A 17,802-nucleotide genomic window follows, 5' to 3' on the forward strand; every position below is an offset into this window, starting at 1 on the left:
GGAAGCGATGGTCTCCATCCAGTTGTGGACAGATGTTCGGACCACAACAGCCACCCCAACCGTTACACCCCCTGCCACCCTTCCATTTTTACTTTGCATCCAAGCAGCCAACAAGGGTTGAATGTGCATTGCCGCTGAGCGACTTTCTCACTCTTTAAGATTACCAGCAGCAACTTCAGGAGCACTGGCAAGAAATCCCCAGACGGAGATGGCTGGGCAAGGCCGGAGGTTAAGGGAGTGGGTCGCTGCCTGAGCTTCACCTGTGTTTTGGAGAGCAGGAGAAGTTCAGTAGCATCCAGCCAGGACCATGCGCTAGTTCAAGGACAATTCTGGACGACACGGAAAAGGCCTGTGTTACTACCCCGCACCATTCACGGGCTAAGGGATAAATTAATACACACATTCTTGTGCTACAAAAGGTGCAGTCATTTGAATCAAAATCAATTTATTCTTCATAGTAATCTTCCAATGCATAGTACTGATCGTCTCCCCAGTTACATCAGAAATTGGGTCAGAAAGAAACCAAGAAAAAAAAAATACAAAACCAAACATAACACACTATGTGTCTCAGAAGGTCTAAGGCACAAGAGAATCCAGCAGGCAGCATCTGGAAAGCTTTAATTTTATTTGTCTAAAATACAAATGTCTTTCTCGTGTCAGTAACTTCAATATGAGAGGCCTGATGCACCCAAGAAAAAGGATGCAGTAGCTACAGAATTCAAAATACTGAAGGTATTTTTCTGGAAAGAAATTTATTCTGTTGTTCTACGCATTAGATATAACATTGAATCAAATTTCAGTTCACTGTAATTTCTTTACATCAGAACCTTTAAAGATTGGGACTAATAAACTGGTACTTGAAAAGTCTTGAAAGGAAACTCCTATTAATGTGTAGACAGGGTCCATAAAAAACATAACCAAGAATTTTATACACTTTATTAAAAGATCAAAAAATAAACAATAACAATATAGAAGTAACATACTAAAATGAGTAGCATTATGCACAGTTCTAAAGCACATACAAGCACTACAGCAATATAATGTGGCAAAAAGAAAAATAAATTCAAAGCATACACCCTGTTGGTAGCAGTTGAGGGAATGAACTCTTGTGTTTTGGAGCTAAATTTTGCATTCGCCTAAGTCTGCCTGGATCTGTCGATATATTTTAATTTGTTACAATTCCACAGGGTTAACGGTGTTGTTGGTTTTTGACATCTAAAACTACTTCATGAAATTAAGTTGATATCTGTCTAGTATTTCCCTTATTTAATGTTTTACCAGAAATGTCTATGAAAATAAGAATGTGCTTCCAATATCTACTTTACACAGTATAGTAATATTAATGTTTTATTTAAATTAAAAATTGTCAATTTACGAGAACATTCTCTTCTCGATTTTAGTGATTGCCTAAAATACATTTCTCTATTTATTACAAAAACGGTGATCTATCGTCAGGCGGTATAAAGAATGGGTTTGGGGGGGGTGGGGGGGGAAGGTTGCCTGTTCTGTTTTCATGATTTAAAATGACGTTAAAAAAAAAAAGCTAATTCAAAAAAAAAATAAAAATCCCATCATCCAATCAAAGAATGGTCTTGTCATCCCCTCATCTGCTAGGATACAAAAGCCATGGCAACAAAATCATTTGGCTTCCACCACTATCAAATAGCATCTGTGTACAGTAATAAAGAACTGGAACCTTGTAATTCTGTGTCAGGTAATTCTCTCTGTTGTGTGTTTGGAAAAAATAACTTAGTTTTATTTAATAGTTGCGTTATTTTTGCATGTTTAAGCATCTCATTTGAGAGGCATATACAGTTTCTTTTTTGATGATGGAGAGTGTGACAGTAAAGATCACTAGCAAAGATTTCAGCGGTGCTGGTCGTGATGCCGGGGTCCGCTCTCATCCCAACAAAAAAGAGTTTCCCTGGCTGCAATTCATTTCAGATAGTGCAAATATCTTCCTTTAACCACCCCACAAATGAGAATGAGCTCAGTCGTACAAACAACAAGCAGTGCCCCCAGGGACACGCACTTCTGCCCGGAGCGCATGACCTAGGCGACGACCGTGCCCACAAAAGAGCCAGTCTCTCCCAAATGTTTTATCCTGGTGAGATATCCATGCCAGCCTGGCGTGGCTCCGAGCCCCGAGGCCCTCAAACCGCGGGGGACCTCACCTGCTTAGGGCTGGGCAGGTGCACGAGTCGCTTGGTGCACCGGGGTTGCACGAGGGCACCAGCTGGCCCAGCGACTCTCCGGCGGCCACGAGAGCCTCGAAGGCTGATCTGGCATTTCTTAGTCAGGCGAAGACCCCATCACTGCAGCCGCAGGAGGGAAGGTGCTTGCGGGGCAGAGGCAGAGGGAGAGCTATGAAAACTAATTGGGCATTGCTATGTGGCAGCACTGACTGGAGACGTTCGGGCTCAACGGGACCCAGCCATCTCATTTTGTGATTGGTGCTGCTCCTTGAAATGCTTTTGGGGGGGTTGATTTAGTCAGGTCTAATTAAAAACAGATGCCCTCCCACCGATACAATGAGCAGAGATCTCTCGGCAAGGAGAGGCCGAAGCATGTACATTCGGGTACTGTCCCCGGCCCCGAGAAGGGAACAAACAGGACGATGCTAGGGAGAGGCACCAAGACATTCCCCTCTGCTGGGGCCCAGCCACCGACTGCAGAAAAACAGCATTTCCAAGCACAAGCCTTCTACTGGCAATTGACTGTTTGACCTGGAAAACGATGCATTTGCTGCTCGCCACCGAAGGGCACAGGCAGCAGCCTCCCAGGTGGTGCAAGGCTTTTCTTTGAGCTCCTACCAGCAGGCTGAGCTGGGAGTGGGGTCCTGTTATGCTGACAGCCCGCTCCCCACCCCAGAGACATCAAGGGCAGCTTCGGTGCAGGCTTCCATTCAGCAGTACCTGCCGAGCCATCGGATTTCTGCACGCTTGGCCTTGATTAAGAATAATAGGGATGAAAAACACCAACCCAATCGGCAGGCAGCTGGCAACCTCTGCCCAGGCTCCTGGACACCGCCTCTCACTGCTGCTGCCCTGCAAGCACTTCTGCAAGGCGCCCTGGCATGTAGCAATGCCCAGCTGTACTGGGTTTTGATGGTGGCAATGACCAAAAGAGATTGGGGAGGAGAGATGGGGTGGGTGGTTTGGCACACCAAAGAACCTGTGCACAGGCAACTGCAAGTGGAGAAGAGTGGGATATAGAAAGGCCTCGTTTCCAGGACCCCCCTTGCCCACCTCTATGAGAGTCCATGGCTCGCGCTCATCCAGACCCTGCACAGACGGAAACCCAGACTGAGCCCCGGGGGGTCGGTCCCCCCGGGAACCTGCTGCACCTGCTGGGCTCTCAAGCGATTAGAGACAATTTCCTGTGCGTGCTCCAACTACCTTTCCCCCCACGGAGGCAGCTGAGAAGATGATGCCGAGCTGCCGTCCATGAGGACGGCACAGGGCATTGGCTCAGCCAAGGAACGGGGGACATTTTGCAGGAGCAGAGCTGCTCCGAGCTCAGGAGCACATATGGGGACTTCCCCTGCCTCTCCCTGAAGCCGTCAAAAGGCAGCGGGCCGACAGCAGGGCAGCAGCCAGCGTCCGTGGTCCCGCATTCAAACCCGGCAGGCAAACAGCGATCTGTCCACCCCCGGGCTGGCCTAGCCGGACTCCCGTCAGCATAACAGGACCCTTCCCCGCGATCAGCATCTCCTGCTCATTAGCACAAACACCAAGGCAGCTCCAACAGCAGAAGGCGAATGACCCGGTGCCGTCTCAGCGCTCGCCTTGCTGTGACCCACCGGTGCTCTCTCCGATTTCACACGCCGTGTGGATAAAAGCAGAGCAATCGGCTGCCCTTCGGTTCCCCACTCATTAAACACTTCCTGGGATGATACCTGCCTACGGCAGCTAAAACTGCATTGGCCAGAAAGGGGACTAAGTGCTAGCAGCAACGTACGGCCGCGGCCGCTTCGGAGAGGATGCGCACGCTTATCAGAGGCATGATCTGGAGCGCGTCTGAGAATGCAAGCTGATATCAAAGCAATTAAAAATCTTTGCTAGTGACCTTACTCATTAATTAAGTACTGTTTCCCATTTTCTGTGCTGCAGGTTGAAGCTGACCTGTTATCAGTCTGCTGTATAGTAAGCTATGGCAAACTACAAAGCTTTTACAACAGCAAAGCAACATCATGCTTTCAGATAAGTTTTATAGCAAAAAACTCCTCCTTTTTCAAAGCCTTAGTAATACCTATCTCTTTTACAAACTTTTCCTGTATTATTACAGACTTTTTATATTCAAAATAAGTTCCAAGGATTTCTTTCGTGGACTATGTACATAAGTGCAAAAAAGGTGTGTCTCACACATTCGTACACTAACTGAATCAGTTTAACTGCAGCATATTTGTATCTTCAACACTGTTACGGGGTCATTCCACAGTATTTTTCTTATGTACAGTTTTTGCTAATATAAATTAGTATTAAAATATCCATATGTTATTATTTAGCCCTGATTTTAACATAATCATGTGAGCATTCGATTTCAGAAGAAAAAAAAATTGCAGGCAGAGCTACAGGACTTAACCCAGTTAATTCTGAATACACACAATGCTAATAACATGAAATGAAATAAAGACCAGTTAATATATTGTAAATGCAGGCTGTTTTGTTTCAAAAGCTAAAATACTGTGGAATAACCCTAGCCACACAACAATTTCTACAAGCTATAAAACCTGACTCTAAATCCATGTGTTGTAAACTTCTTGACTGAAAAAGTGACATAAAGACACAAATTCAGCTTTCACATGGGACTTTGGGATTTTAAAAATATTCAATCATATCTTTATCTGACAGTATCGAACTGTACCTTTAACAAGCTCATACTGTTACACATCACTTTTAATTTACATGTGAAAATTTCACAAATAATGTATACAAAGGTAGCCATGTTGTAGTTTTGTTGCCATAGCAACAACAACTTAATATAATTAGTTAACAATGAATCTATCATTGTAGGAGTTACATACAAAGTTAATTTTGTTCTTAAACTGTAAACTATACAAACTAGTTATGGACTGTATTCTATACCTTATCATGCTTCAGTGTTGGTTTAGAATATAACTAAATGGGTTGAATACATGTATTAAAAATCTTAATCTTTCTCTAACTCTCCTTCAAAATTAAATTCATTAGTTACTAAAGATATCAAAAAAAGCAATAATGAAAACCTTAAAAACTAATGGTAAAGAAATGAAAATAGATGACATGAATTAACGCGTTGATGCCTTTTTAACAATGTGTCGTAACTATATTTACATTTGCATCAGGCTATCAACTAATTTTTTTTAAAGTTATTACAGTCTTTAACATACAGTATATACTCTAAGGCCTTCACCAGGCACATGGTAAAATCAGGTCAATATCAAACTAAATCCATTCAACAGGAATGGGAAATTAGATTTTCCTCATAAATTTCACCTTTTTTTTTTTTCTTTTTTTCAATTTTCATGTATGTGAAATGTACAAGGGATAAAAAAAATGAGGACTCCAGTTTCTCAATCATTCTGTGTACTCGCACATCCTACAGCCTGTGCTACTGCGTTGCGGAGGAATACGGGAGGGTGGGACCACGCTCGAGCAGATCCCCGCGCCTCCTCCCTCTGACCGGCTGCAACCGGCAACAGTCACGTATTCCCGTGCGTTGTTCTGTTATAAGCGTTTGTGCAGTGGAAGTCATTTTCACTGGACTCTACCTGGCGTCCTTGTAGCGGGCTGTCTGTCGAGAGCACCCCGCTACGGGAAGGGAGAGCGTCCCGCCAGCCACCTACGGAGCACGAAGGTCCTGTTTTTGCAGAGCGCCGACTCGGCCAGGCCGCGCCGTCCGTCCGTTCGTGAACACCCCGAGTGCAGCGCGACACGACACTTATGGCAAAGAGAAAAGTGCTTCAGAGCGTTCAGGAAGGGAGCGGAGCCGGCGGCTGGGGAGGTAACGATTTCTATCGCATCGCCGATGCAAAAATACAAAGTCAAAAATCATCAGCTAGAAATCTCCAACTCAAAAACATGGTTGATTGTGAAATCATGTTTCCAATTACTAAAAACACTATACTTAACAAAAATAATCTTAATAGTTTTATGAATCCATTTTATTTTAAATCCCTCTTTTATTGTCTGCTTATGTTACAGTTTAGTAGTAGTATTTTTTCTTCTTATTGAAACTACTAACAACCTTTTTTTTTTTTTTTGAAAATGATCCATCTCAGCTTTCATTTTCCCTCTGCATGACCCGTTTTATCCAAGTTTCAGCATTTCTTGCATATTGTTTGCATAAGGCTGAGAGAAATGGACAAAGAGAAATAACTTTGGATAAATAAAAAATATAGGTTCATGGAAAGTGGGAAGCTTATAAAAATGTCACTAAAATAATATTGATTTAAACAAACTTACATACATCTCTTGTCAAATAAAGGATGAAATCCATGCTTTCATGACATTTATTTAGAGTCACTAACGAGCTTGGTGACTTTGTAATAGAATGCATCTATTTAGGAAATTTATAGTCTGGCGACTGGTTTTCTTTCTTGAACAAAGAAAATTAGATCAAGTCATTGCACAACTAGTTTAAATAGTGCTACCTCAAAATGGCATTTTTGCCGAGATTGTTTTGAATTTGGTGAAGTTTTAGTGCTTCAAGCTTTTCTTTCCTTAAACTCATTTACAAATGAACTCTAAATTTGCCAGCAATATAAAAACTGTTGTGGCACCTAATATAACTACCCTGAACATCCCTCATTGGACCTCTTTACTAAAAAATAATCCTTAAATGTTTTTTTTTTTCTTTTCAGTGCTTTAAATGTGATGTGAAAACAGCTGTATTCTAGGTTTACATTCTATGTACATCTATGCCAGATGTTTAAGTAGTTAAATAAAATAGGAGGTTACATCAAAGTGTCAAGATATACAAAAATCCATTTAGCACTGAAAAAGTTCCAACCTCCTTTAACTCATAAAGCCATTCAAGCTTGAACGCATCCTTCCTGGCTTCAGAAGATCAGGTCTGTTCTTTGTTGAGGCACTGGCACATGTTGTGCAAAACCCATTTTGATACACAAATAATTTCAAACAGGAAGTACTCAAATCCACTTTTTCCACTAACAATGTTATGATTCTGGGAAACAGAAACTCGGTGGTTAAAAAGAACAGGTACGCCGTGGCCAAAAGACACAGGAGTGGCTTATTTCAGGCAATACTGTGTATGCTTCAAATGCTTAAATACATACGGACATGAGCAAATGTCAACACGTGAGGCTTAGCGGCTACCTTCCTCTGTCCCTCAAAATGAGAGACTGCGGGACCTGAACCTGTTCAGCCTTCACAAGCGAAGGCTGGGGGGGACCTGGTGACTGTCTATAAACTCACCGGGGGGACCAGAAGGGTTTGGGAGAGGCCTTGTTTCCCCAGCCCCCCCCGGCATAACAAGGAATAATGGCCACGAGTTGATGGAGAGGAGGTTTAGATTAGACATCCGTAAGAACTACTTCACGGTCCGGGCGGCTAGGATCTGGAACCAGCTTCCAAGGGAAGTGGTGCTGGCTCCTGCCCTGGGGGGCTTTAAGAGGAGGCTTGATGCCTACCTGCCTGGGATCATTTGAGCCCAGTTTTTTCTCCTGTCCAGGCGGGGGGTCGGACTTGAAGATCTACAAGGTCCCTTTGACCCGACTTCTATGATTCTATGAAAAACCCTGATCCAGAACCCGGTGCTGTAGATGGAGAGCTGCCGCGGACTCGGGACCTGGCCACCGGGCTCTCCACAGTCCGGGGGTGATAAGGAGCCCGTCAGGCTCCGCATGCCCCAGGTGGATGGCCACGCAGATGGTGGCCTGCAGAGAGGCACGTCAGCGGTCCCTAACATGCACCTGCACTGTGCCCCCTTTCTCATTCATGTTTGCAAACGTCTAATCAAGGGGACAGGGACGGGGCGGGGGAAAATCCACGACACAGATGGCAGGTGTCAAGACGAGGGTACAAGGCAGCTGTCAGCTCTTATAATGCTCTTGGACTGCCAGGGGAGTGCAGGGGGGCAGTCTGCAGACCCAGGATGGTGAAAGCCCGATCCTGGGATCTCTCAGCTCTGCTCCCCTCAGTGGAGCATGCCAGGGTGACTTTCTGCCAAGCCTTTACCCTCCCAAAATAAGGACAGGCTGCATCATCCTCCAAGGGGAAGCCCAAGCTCTGGCCTGCAGCATCCAACTTCTTAGAAAGCCAACTCACAACTCTCATCCTAAGCTTGGCATGGTCGCAGCAAGCCTATCACTGTCCTGGGGCTTCCCTCTTCTCATCTCACTGTCAAAGATTACTGGTTCCTTCTACTCGCTTCTTCTTGCGTTCCCTTAACCATTCTCCTCTCTGTCCTTGCTGCTTCCACGTTTCAGCTGATTCAGGCCAAGTCCATCTCTGGTGTCCCTCCACCGAGGTTGGTGAAGCTGTGCTAGAGATGAATTCAGCTCTCATCTCTCCCCATAGCCAAGCCACCACCTTTTCCTAGCAGTATGGGTAGTCAGCAACTCAGCAGCATGACGGCCCGTGCGGTGCAGGGGGTGGGGGGTAGGAAATCAGTAATTTTGCTCAGTTCAGTGGGGACCGGAGGTATCGGCAATTAGCCCTTGCTGTGTGACCAGTGTCGGTCTTGATCAAGCAGAGAGGTCTTCTGCTGATCCAGGGAAGGATATATATTTTTGGGTGGGGTTTGGAAAATCTGGGCATGGTGAAGTGATAGGCTTGGATTTTCCTTTTTTCTTCTTCTGTGCAAGTCTGTTTTAATGGTCTAGGGCTCTTGGGAAACAGCCCTGCCTCAAGGACACGTTACCGGCACATGCCGATGGAAAGCCGTGGAAAACATGCACAAAATTCGGGGCAGGGATTCTGCAGTACAGTTTTGCACGATGCCGTTTGTGGTCTCGCTTTCCACGGGCAGAGCCGGGGGCTTTTAATTTGCTTTTAATATCAGAAAATCAACATTTGCCGTCGCCAGCCTGGGTTTGCTGCGACTGGGGGAGGCGGGTCTGTGGGTGACTCAGGTGTTTGGTCCTTTTGGCTGGGAATGCAACTTCGCGTTCGTCCCGCTGTCTCCCATGTTTGCCTGGGGTTTTGACTGCACCATTGAAGTCGGGAGGAAGATTGTGCGGCACTTGCAGCTGCAGATGGCACTTGGCTGAGCAACAAAACTTCAGGCTTCCTTACTGTCCACAATCTGAGTACGTCTCCCCCTGTAGCTGATACGTAACTGCTATATTGAACATGTTTTTCTTCCTTTTCTGATCATCAAAGTTTCCTCTTCAGGAAACCAGAATCAGCTTGCTTGACTGGACCCCTGACCTGAGCTAAACCAACAGCTGTCCCTCCATAGCGCTGGAACAGAAAATTTTGGGGACTCTTTCCAAAGGCAAATTTTCACTTGTAAAAGGAGCCGTTTAAAATGAGCCACTTCAGTTAATTTAAAAAGCAGCCAAAATATAGAAAAGATCCTAACATTCTTGTGTCGTGTTTTTCAAGCACGTTATTCCTGTTTCCCACTATAACATTTTGTTTAAAAAAAACCCATAAAACCTACAGTATATGAAAACTTAAGACATAACAATAATGAAAAAAATGGTATTGAGTATACTTGATAATGATGTACACTTTAAAACAAATCAATAGACTATGATGTAAACAAAACAGTAAGATAACACTTTAAAAACGAGACAAACATTTATCCATCGATAGTATACAGTAAACCAACAGTCCACTGTGCAGATGCACTTATCATGATGGTAGTCATAAAATGATTAAATGTGTTAAAGTAATGTGTTATAAAAGTCTATTATAATTTTCTACTTGTATATCTCATATAACAGAGCGCTGTTTGTTAATTGTTTCTATAGTGCTTTTTTTTTCTTTTTTTTTTGACATTCCCATTGATCAGTTTTTGGTTAACATGTAGGCTGCAACAGGCTTACTGTAGAGGTGGTAGAGGACGAAAGGAGGGAAGAGGGGATATATACAGAAAGGCCATGTGCAGTTCCCCACTGAGAAGTCCTAGTACTCCGTAATTTTACTGTTCACAATTTCAACGTGGTCGGCTGGAGGAGGAACAAAAACAAGGAGTGAGAAACTGGAAATAAAAACACATCATGCTTTTTTGTTCTCTTTATAACTTCCACTGAGCTACGAAGACACGGTGCACACGCACTTTCTGCCAGTGTGGGGGGAAGACGCAATGTTTTGTTCGCTCGATGCTCTGATTGCAAGTGAAACGGCTAATACTTTGGGCTTTGTGCTTTCAACGGGCTCCATAAACGCTGACAAAATGATCTGCAGCCAAAGCCTGTGAAAGAGAGAGGGGGCTGACACGAGTCTTGTTTCAGAGATGAGGCGGTCGTGGGCGGGGGCTCCATTGTGCAAGCCATGCTAGTCTCCTACTGAATTTAATGAGCGCTGCGGATGCTTGGCAAATCTGGTTACAAGGGACATACCACAAACCAGGGAGGGAAGTCCGATGGGAGACAACATTAGAGTCAGGCCTGCTTTGAAAATCCCTCCCGGAAAGCTTTGGCCCTACAGCCTTGTGGTGCCTGCCTGACACGGAGCGTGGGCATACGGCCACCTCAGCAGGAGAAGCCTGTTTAGGTGCATCGGGTGCTTGGGTGAACTATCCTTCACATCCACCTACACTTCAGGGCAGTGTCACTTCCCAGACGGCATCCTTTGCAATGCTGGTGAATCCTACTTATCCAGCCACGCACAAAGCTGCAAGCGTTTCAGTGATCCCCTGCACTTCTCTGCTGGTGCACACTCACGACAGAGAGCCTTGCTTATTTGGTATTCAGGTTGTAGCTGCATTGGTCTAGAGGCAAAAGGAATCAAAATTCATGGACGAGATGATCTCTTTTACTAGACCCACTACACATTTGCAAACAAACTCTTGTATTTGTTTGCAAATATCTAGTTGGTCTAATAAAAGATATCGCCTCTTCCATGAGTTTTGATGTCTTTTGTTTATTTATGCTCCCCTCAAGCTGTGAGAGGCAGGGAGAGCTTTCCTGAGTAAGGATGGATCAAGAACCTGCTTCAGCCCTTCCCTGAAGCGAGGCCTGCGCTCAGTACTGCTCGGTACTGATGGCACAAGTCTGGGAACACTGAAAAATGAGCAAAAGGAAGCAAATTAAAAAAAAAAAAAAAAGGCATACTGAAAAAAAAAAAGAACGTTCAAATTAATGATAAGGATTTTGAGGAGGAGGTACAGTTCTCCCACAACGCAACTGAACTCGCACCAGGTGGGACCTGCCATATTGCACACGTGACTGTGTCGGGTGTTTCAAAACTGCGACTTGCAACATCGTCACTAAGGCGGAGATCGTGGCCACGAGGCAGGCGCTAACAGGGATGTGCAGACCTGATTAGCGAGCCATCCACATCTATGACTTAAAATCAGCAGAAATAAGGGGCATGAGTTCATGCCAGCTCTTTAAGAACGGGTTTCCAAATTCATTTCTAGCGCTTAGACAGAAGCATTTCCTTTAATATTTGACCTCAGCAAAATAATAATAAAAAAAAGGAATCGCGTATTGGCACATGAAACAACTTCCATCAGCCCAGTCTGTTGACCCCTTTCCTTTTTAATTAACTCAGCTATACTTTAAGTCTCTCGGTGTTATAAGCACAGTGGAGAACTGAAAACCCATTGGGATTTTCTCTCGTAAACATGTGCCAGTACATACAAGATGCAGAGAGTGAGAACAAGAGCTCCAACTGTGAAGCCATATCATGCAAATCCAGACAAAGGCCAGTGTCCTTCACTATTGCCCACAGCTTTCAGGCCAAACTTTATAGCAAATAAGAAGTTTTACAAAACCCCAAGACAGGCCAAGTCCTGGGCTGGGGTAAATTTGCCCAGCTGCACTGAAACCAGGAGAGCAAGGCTGGCTGACAGCACCTGACGATGCACGGTCCTGTTTACCCAAGTAAAGGAATTATGCCCCTAGCAGCAACCCAAAACTTACTTAGACTTTTTATCTGGCTCCTGCTGACAAAATACTCTCTCTTGAGCAGCACAGACCCCACAGCATAATTTTGGGGCTGTACTCTGGAATCTGCTAGGTCGTGGGGAACGGTTCAGTACAAGAGCGGCAGTGGGGACCGTGGGAGTTTCACACTGGAAAGCAGGCGTTTCAGACGATGCACAAACAACCGTTTACCATAAAACCTAGGCGCAGACCTTCCCCCTGCCCCTCAGCCACCCAACGAGTAGGTCGCAGCTGCCCACTGAGAAGACAAAGTGCCTTCCTACAAAGACATCAACAGCAGATATCAAAATGGAAAAAAAACTTACTGTTCTATTGGAAACTTCTACATCTGTGAGACAAACATGCTGCTGCTCAGTTCATCTACTGATAACTGGGATATCTATGGCAAAGAAAACAGATCCCATTAAAATGCTTCCCTGGGAACATTCCAGTCATTCTCCCCTCAGCGCTTGTTTAAGGTTAGTCAACGCACATAATCCCCGGGAAAGCAGGATTTTAGAGGGCGCGGACCATTCCCAGGATCTCTCTCGTTTTACAGGCATAAATAGCAATGCAGTCGCATCGTTACTGATGCCCGGTGATGTACATGGTGATTGTACTTGGGAGTCCAACTCCATACACTGTAAGGCAGAGAAATGCCCTGTAAATTGCCAGTTGGGAAGAAGGGGTATCCCTTTTGCAAGCCACGCGTAGCCATACAGTAACGCAGCTCCAGAGTGAGTGCTTCATGGTGACCGGTCCGTTATTAGCGGCCCGTTGCACCTGAAACTACAAAAAAGGCTGAGAACAAGCACAGCAATACCAACTGCAGGTAGCAAAGCATTTGCAACAGGCCAATTTGATCCCAGTCCTTCTTTAGGCAAAATTCCCATTGCTTCCCTTAAAACCACGTCTCCGCCTGAAGGGTGAAGACTCTAGGACTTGCCCTCTGAAATGATCAGGGTACTGTATGGCGATCAGTGTGTGGTGGAGGAAAGTGATACCCGCTTTTCCTGGGGGTGGCTCTGAACTCGAGCCCAGTGAGGCACTAAATAAAAATGCCGACATTATAATTGGAAAAACCCCCCACAACATTGCCCGAATCTCTACTCTGGCCTAATACGAAGAAGATTGTGGTTTATGAAATATCAGGAAGCATTCCTAGAATAAAGATTGTGTGTATACAGTTCAGGACTGGTGTGGAAGCAGCAATCATGGTTTAATACCTTGTGAGCAATGTTTTGGGCAGGATCGTACCTAGGCAAACATGCATGAAATCCTTCAAATTCATGGCACTGGCGAAACAGCACACGGATCGTATAAGCCGCATCGTCTATACGAACTATAGGCACTGAGTACTGGGGGGATGGATGATGCGCTCCTGGTTCAAAGAAGCCTGAACTCTGCCCCGCTTTATGCTAGGATCCAGGCTTGGTTTTTGCCTTCCGCTTTCCAGGACGTGCCAAAATACCGTGGGAAAGCGCGGTATTTCTGGCTGGGACGGAAAGCAGAACAGCCACCAATCTGGTATGTCTTTCTGTGCGAGTTTTTCAGCCCCGTTTTGCAAGACTCTGGAGGCTCGGAGAAGCCAGACGCCCTTCGCTGGACGTGAACTCGAACTCCGGATCACCCATCCCCGGGTGACTCGAGCGCCGCCCGGCGCGACGAGCCGATGCCCCCTCACCAATCCCAAAAGTATACGTGCTGCCTTGCCAGCAGCCCGATCCTGGGCAGGGTGGAGCGCCTTGCGGGAGACGCCGAGCGCCCTCCGCCCCTCGAGAAGACGGAGGGAGGCAGAGGGGCTCGGGGCCTGGCGCAAGGTGCTCTGCGCCATGCAGGATCCGGCCGCCGTACCGTTCGTCTAGCTCTGCACACGTGAAAGAAAGCTATTGAAAGGGCAAACCTGATTGGCCGTAGCTGTTGCAGCGAAGGGGACGCTGGTGGCAGGTGTTGTTGCTGCAGACACAGTGGTGGGCGTAGCACCGTGCATCATGGGCACTTTCAGTAGGGAACCATGGAAGCGACATACGGGAGGGTGGAGCGTTTATGTAACCATGGCAACATGTGGTGGATTTTTGGGGGCGTGGCAGGTATCACAGCAACAAGCCATGTGACATCGTCATGAAGGAGACACCGGGGCACAGCATGCAATCACAGTGCAAAGCAAGACAGCGTTGGAAAAAAAAAACCAAAAAAACAAAAAAACAAAAAAAAAAAGAAAAGAAAAGAAAAAAAGAAAAACGAGAGAAGGGGAGAAGCCAATTACAATTGTAATTAAGGAAAAAACTAAAACATTCTCAACACTTAGTACATTTATAAGCAGAACAATGATGTATTAGACTCCGAGGGCCAAATTTCCAAAGGGGGTGGGGTGGGGAGAGGGCAGGGTTTGCTAGCAAAAGCCCACATCAGCGTGCCCCCATGGGGAGTTAAGACACACGGCCAAGTGCACGGCCTTGGGTAGACCCACGTTGGCAAGCGCGCCCGCCCCCCCAGCTTTGGAAGTTTGCCCCCCAACTCATGACTTCAAAGTACATGGTGCACGCCGGAGCAAATCGCCCGACAAGACGTTGTCGTCACGGCACAGCGTTACAGCTACGACCCCCACTGGGTAACACGGCTAGCAGCGGCAACATCCCCGGGAAATGCGTTCTCTCGCCTCCTGACAACAAGGGCCTTCTCCTCAGTACAGTACAGAGTTGCTGGCACTGGGCATGCGTAACGGGTTGCCTGACGTACAAATTCACCATGTTTTCTTTTCTATGCAATGCTAGAGGATTTTGCAAAAATTCCCTCTGGGGTCAGGGCGGCCGGGGGCAGGGGTGCTGGAACAATAATAGTAATAATCAATTCCAAACGTTGACAATGCAACTAAACAGAACGAGTGCCAGAAACCATCTACGGACAACCGTGACACACAGTAGAGATGTGTCATCTTCCCGGCAGACTAGAGACGCTTGGCTTGGATACAAGGCAGCGGTTAGAAAAGGAAGCACTACCAACACATGCACTTGCATGCCAGGGGACAGCGCTCTGGAAGGGGAAGGGAGGTGCCCCACTCCTGAGGCCCCCGCGGAGAGGGGGCTTTACAAGGAGCATCCCTTGTGAGCGTCTGGGATGAGGAGAAGAGCGCGGGAGCCTTCTCCCCACTCCAGACGCGGTAGCATCAGCAGGAGTTTGAGGGGGTGCAGAACAGAGCCCTCTGTCCCAGTCCTAGCTTGGCCTGGGGATGCTCTGGGGGCCCAAAGTCCACTCAGAAAAGCATGCAGGAATTAGTCTCGAGAGCCACGAGGTCCTGATCCTGATCCTAGCTGTTGGCAGCCCCCCTATTCACAAGCAGCGAGCAGGCTCGTGTATAGGACTCGGTGTCATAATCTAGCAGCGTACCAGGCTCCATCCATTTTAGGATTCCAGCTTTCCTCTTCCCAACTGCAACTGGCACAGGAGAACTGGAATGCACTGGTCTAGCTTCCTCCCAGGAGGGAGCCCGCCTTTAACCTGCCCCGCTCAGCCCGCCTCCTGCAAACGGGGGACAGTGGGAACTCGGTCACGGGTTTCCAGAGCAGCGGCTGCCCCCGACTAGGCCCTGGGCACTTGGGATGTGTGCGGTTACCCACTGTTTTTGCACGCTTGTCCTGAGCCCCTCTTTTCTGCACGGGGTCCAGGCCTGCTGTGCTGCCCCCTCGGCACGGTTCTTGTTGCCTACAAAGCAGGCAGCTCATTTCCTCCACAGCAAAGCCAGGTTTTCAACTGGTGCAACGCAGCCTGACTCGGTGGCCTGCCCAGAGCCATGCCGACTTACAGCAGCTGAGGGGATGACCCTAAGGATCTCTCATGGTAGGATAATATGCCTGAAAAGGAGATTAGCCTTTTAAAGGATAAATGATCCTCAGAAGCATGACTAACATCCAGCTTGTAACAAGCTGCATGCCTGACATAAAAGAGCCAGGAAGCCTCCCACTGCTCTTCCCTTGTTCTGTGCGACTGAATTGGGTTGCAAAGATCCTTGCATGCAAGATCTTTGTCTCGGCAACAGAACGCACAAGGTGGGCACTTCTGGCTGGGGCTCGCTCTTGTTAGTCACATAAATCACTGCACTGCACAGAAATTAAAAGGACACAACCATTTTAGCCTTCAAGACACAGCGGATCATCAGTCACACCACTCAGCCACCCGAGTTCTCACGGACGCGCAGCAACTCGCTGTCTCTTTCAAGTTAGGAAAAGTTGAGAAGTTTGTGTAGAAAAACCTACCAACGCTTGCAGTGGGTGTCATGCACAGTACTGACCCTGCACACCATGCAGTGAAGCGTGGAAAGATGAACAAAAGGGATATTTCATTAGTGAAGCTTTAGTGTTAGAAATAACTTTAACTCAAAGCAGGTACTTTCTTTGCAGCATTCATTACCTTGCACATGCAAAACAGATTCTGCATATTGATACATCATTATTTTTAAACTGAGTTCTAAGGTCACAGCAAACCAAAATAATTCTTGGCTTCTTGGGCAGAGAATATGTTTCCCTCTCTACCCCCCACCAGCAGTTAATGAGGGGCTCCACTATGAGGAACAGAGCCAGATCGGATAATTTGGTATCAAGCAGGCTGATTTCTCTGCGTGGGAGGGTATCTCAGCTCAAGACATGCAAACCAATGGTGTCTGAGGCTGCGGTGTCACGACTGCAAGACCTGCGGGTCTGCTTGCCTTCGAACAAACTTTTCAAAAGGAATTTACTCAGCCAGCAGGTGTTGTGGTTTCCAAGTCTCTACTTGAAGCTGAAAGAGGCAGTTTGGTCTTGAAATAGTCCCCGTCGTGATACGATCTCAGACGTAAGCAACGGCCTTCCCCAAAGGAGACAACCATGCAACCGAACTGGGAAAAACTCCTTTTGAAGCAAACATTTCTCTGGCCTGCCCCCACCCTGAGACAGTCTGCCCTGAAGGGTGGAGAAGGGTCTTTGCAGCCCTGAGGGAACCTGCATTTCCCAGACTCACCTTTGGGGCAGGAGAAAACCATCCCGTTTATTTTGGGGTGGGTGGTTAGGTCTGTCCAGGCCAAGGCTGCAGCAAGTGGCAGCAGCCCCAATGCTACAAACAGGGGATTTGAGGGTGTGGAGTGGACAAAAGCTGGATTTACAGCTAGTCTGCATCGCTGCACAGATTTTGGTTCGTGCGTCCTCTGCAGAACAGGCATAAGCAGCCAGGCACAGCAAATGGGTTTCGGGATCCTCAGTCCTGGCTGAGGAGAGACCTCTTTAGGGTCTGACCACGCTGACCCCTCAGGAGGGGAAGCGCGTCCTTTGGCATCTACCGGAGCCATGCAGGGCACGCGCCTTCGCTCCGCCTGCGGGACATGAGCAGCGGCTGAATGGGAAGAATATGCCTCAGCGTGCACCGAATGGCGAACATTCATGGGATAACTACGCCCTCCTTTTGCCAGCACCTTTGGGGATGCATGAGCCAGGGGCTTGGCTCCTGGATGATGGGTTTTAGGTTCAACTGTCCTGCAGAGGACAAGATCTGGCTGCCAGGGTCTCTCTTGCCTCTGTTTGGCCACGGACATGATTGGGCCCGCTCTGCCTCAGCTGAAAAGGTGCTGACTCAGGGCAGGATTTCTGCTTATATTCCAGCAAATCTCATTTAACGAGCAAACGAGGCATTCAACATTAAAAAAAAAAATTAAAAACCAGGCAGCGATTTTTAAGCGATGCTTCAGCAAGGGAATAATGACATTGCCAGCAGTCTGCAGACTCCAGAAAATT

The 17,802-nt window shown here is 46.9% G+C and overlaps 1 protein-coding gene across 10 annotated transcripts in view; it reads right to left on the bottom strand.

Moving 5' to 3' along the window:
- Window positions 1-918: 918 nt before the first annotated feature.
- Window positions 919-17,802, bottom strand: part of MBNL3 (muscleblind like splicing regulator 3) — a 97,110-nt gene continuing 80,226 nt past the window's right edge. For 6 of the 10 annotated variants that reach the window (XM_090061495.1, XM_090061501.1, XM_090061502.1 and 3 more), the window contains 3 exons: window positions 13,947-14,041; window positions 12,370-12,443; window positions 919-10,120 (listed from right to left, as the gene is read on the bottom strand). In XM_090061495.1, the coding sequence (XP_089917621.1) occupies window positions 12,387-12,443; window positions 13,947-14,041 (152 nt within the window). In that variant the 3' untranslated portion in view covers window positions 919-10,120; window positions 12,370-12,386. The other 4 variants (XR_016443998.1, XR_016444000.1, XM_090061500.1 and 1 more) reach the window with 3 other exon arrangements.

The sequence above is a fragment of the Crocodylus siamensis genome, chromosome 8 (assembly GCF_052110815.1).
Source record: "Crocodylus siamensis isolate JL-2025a chromosome 8, ASM5211081v1, whole genome shotgun sequence".
Classification (NCBI taxonomy): Eukaryota; Metazoa; Chordata; order Crocodylia; family Crocodylidae; genus Crocodylus; species Crocodylus siamensis.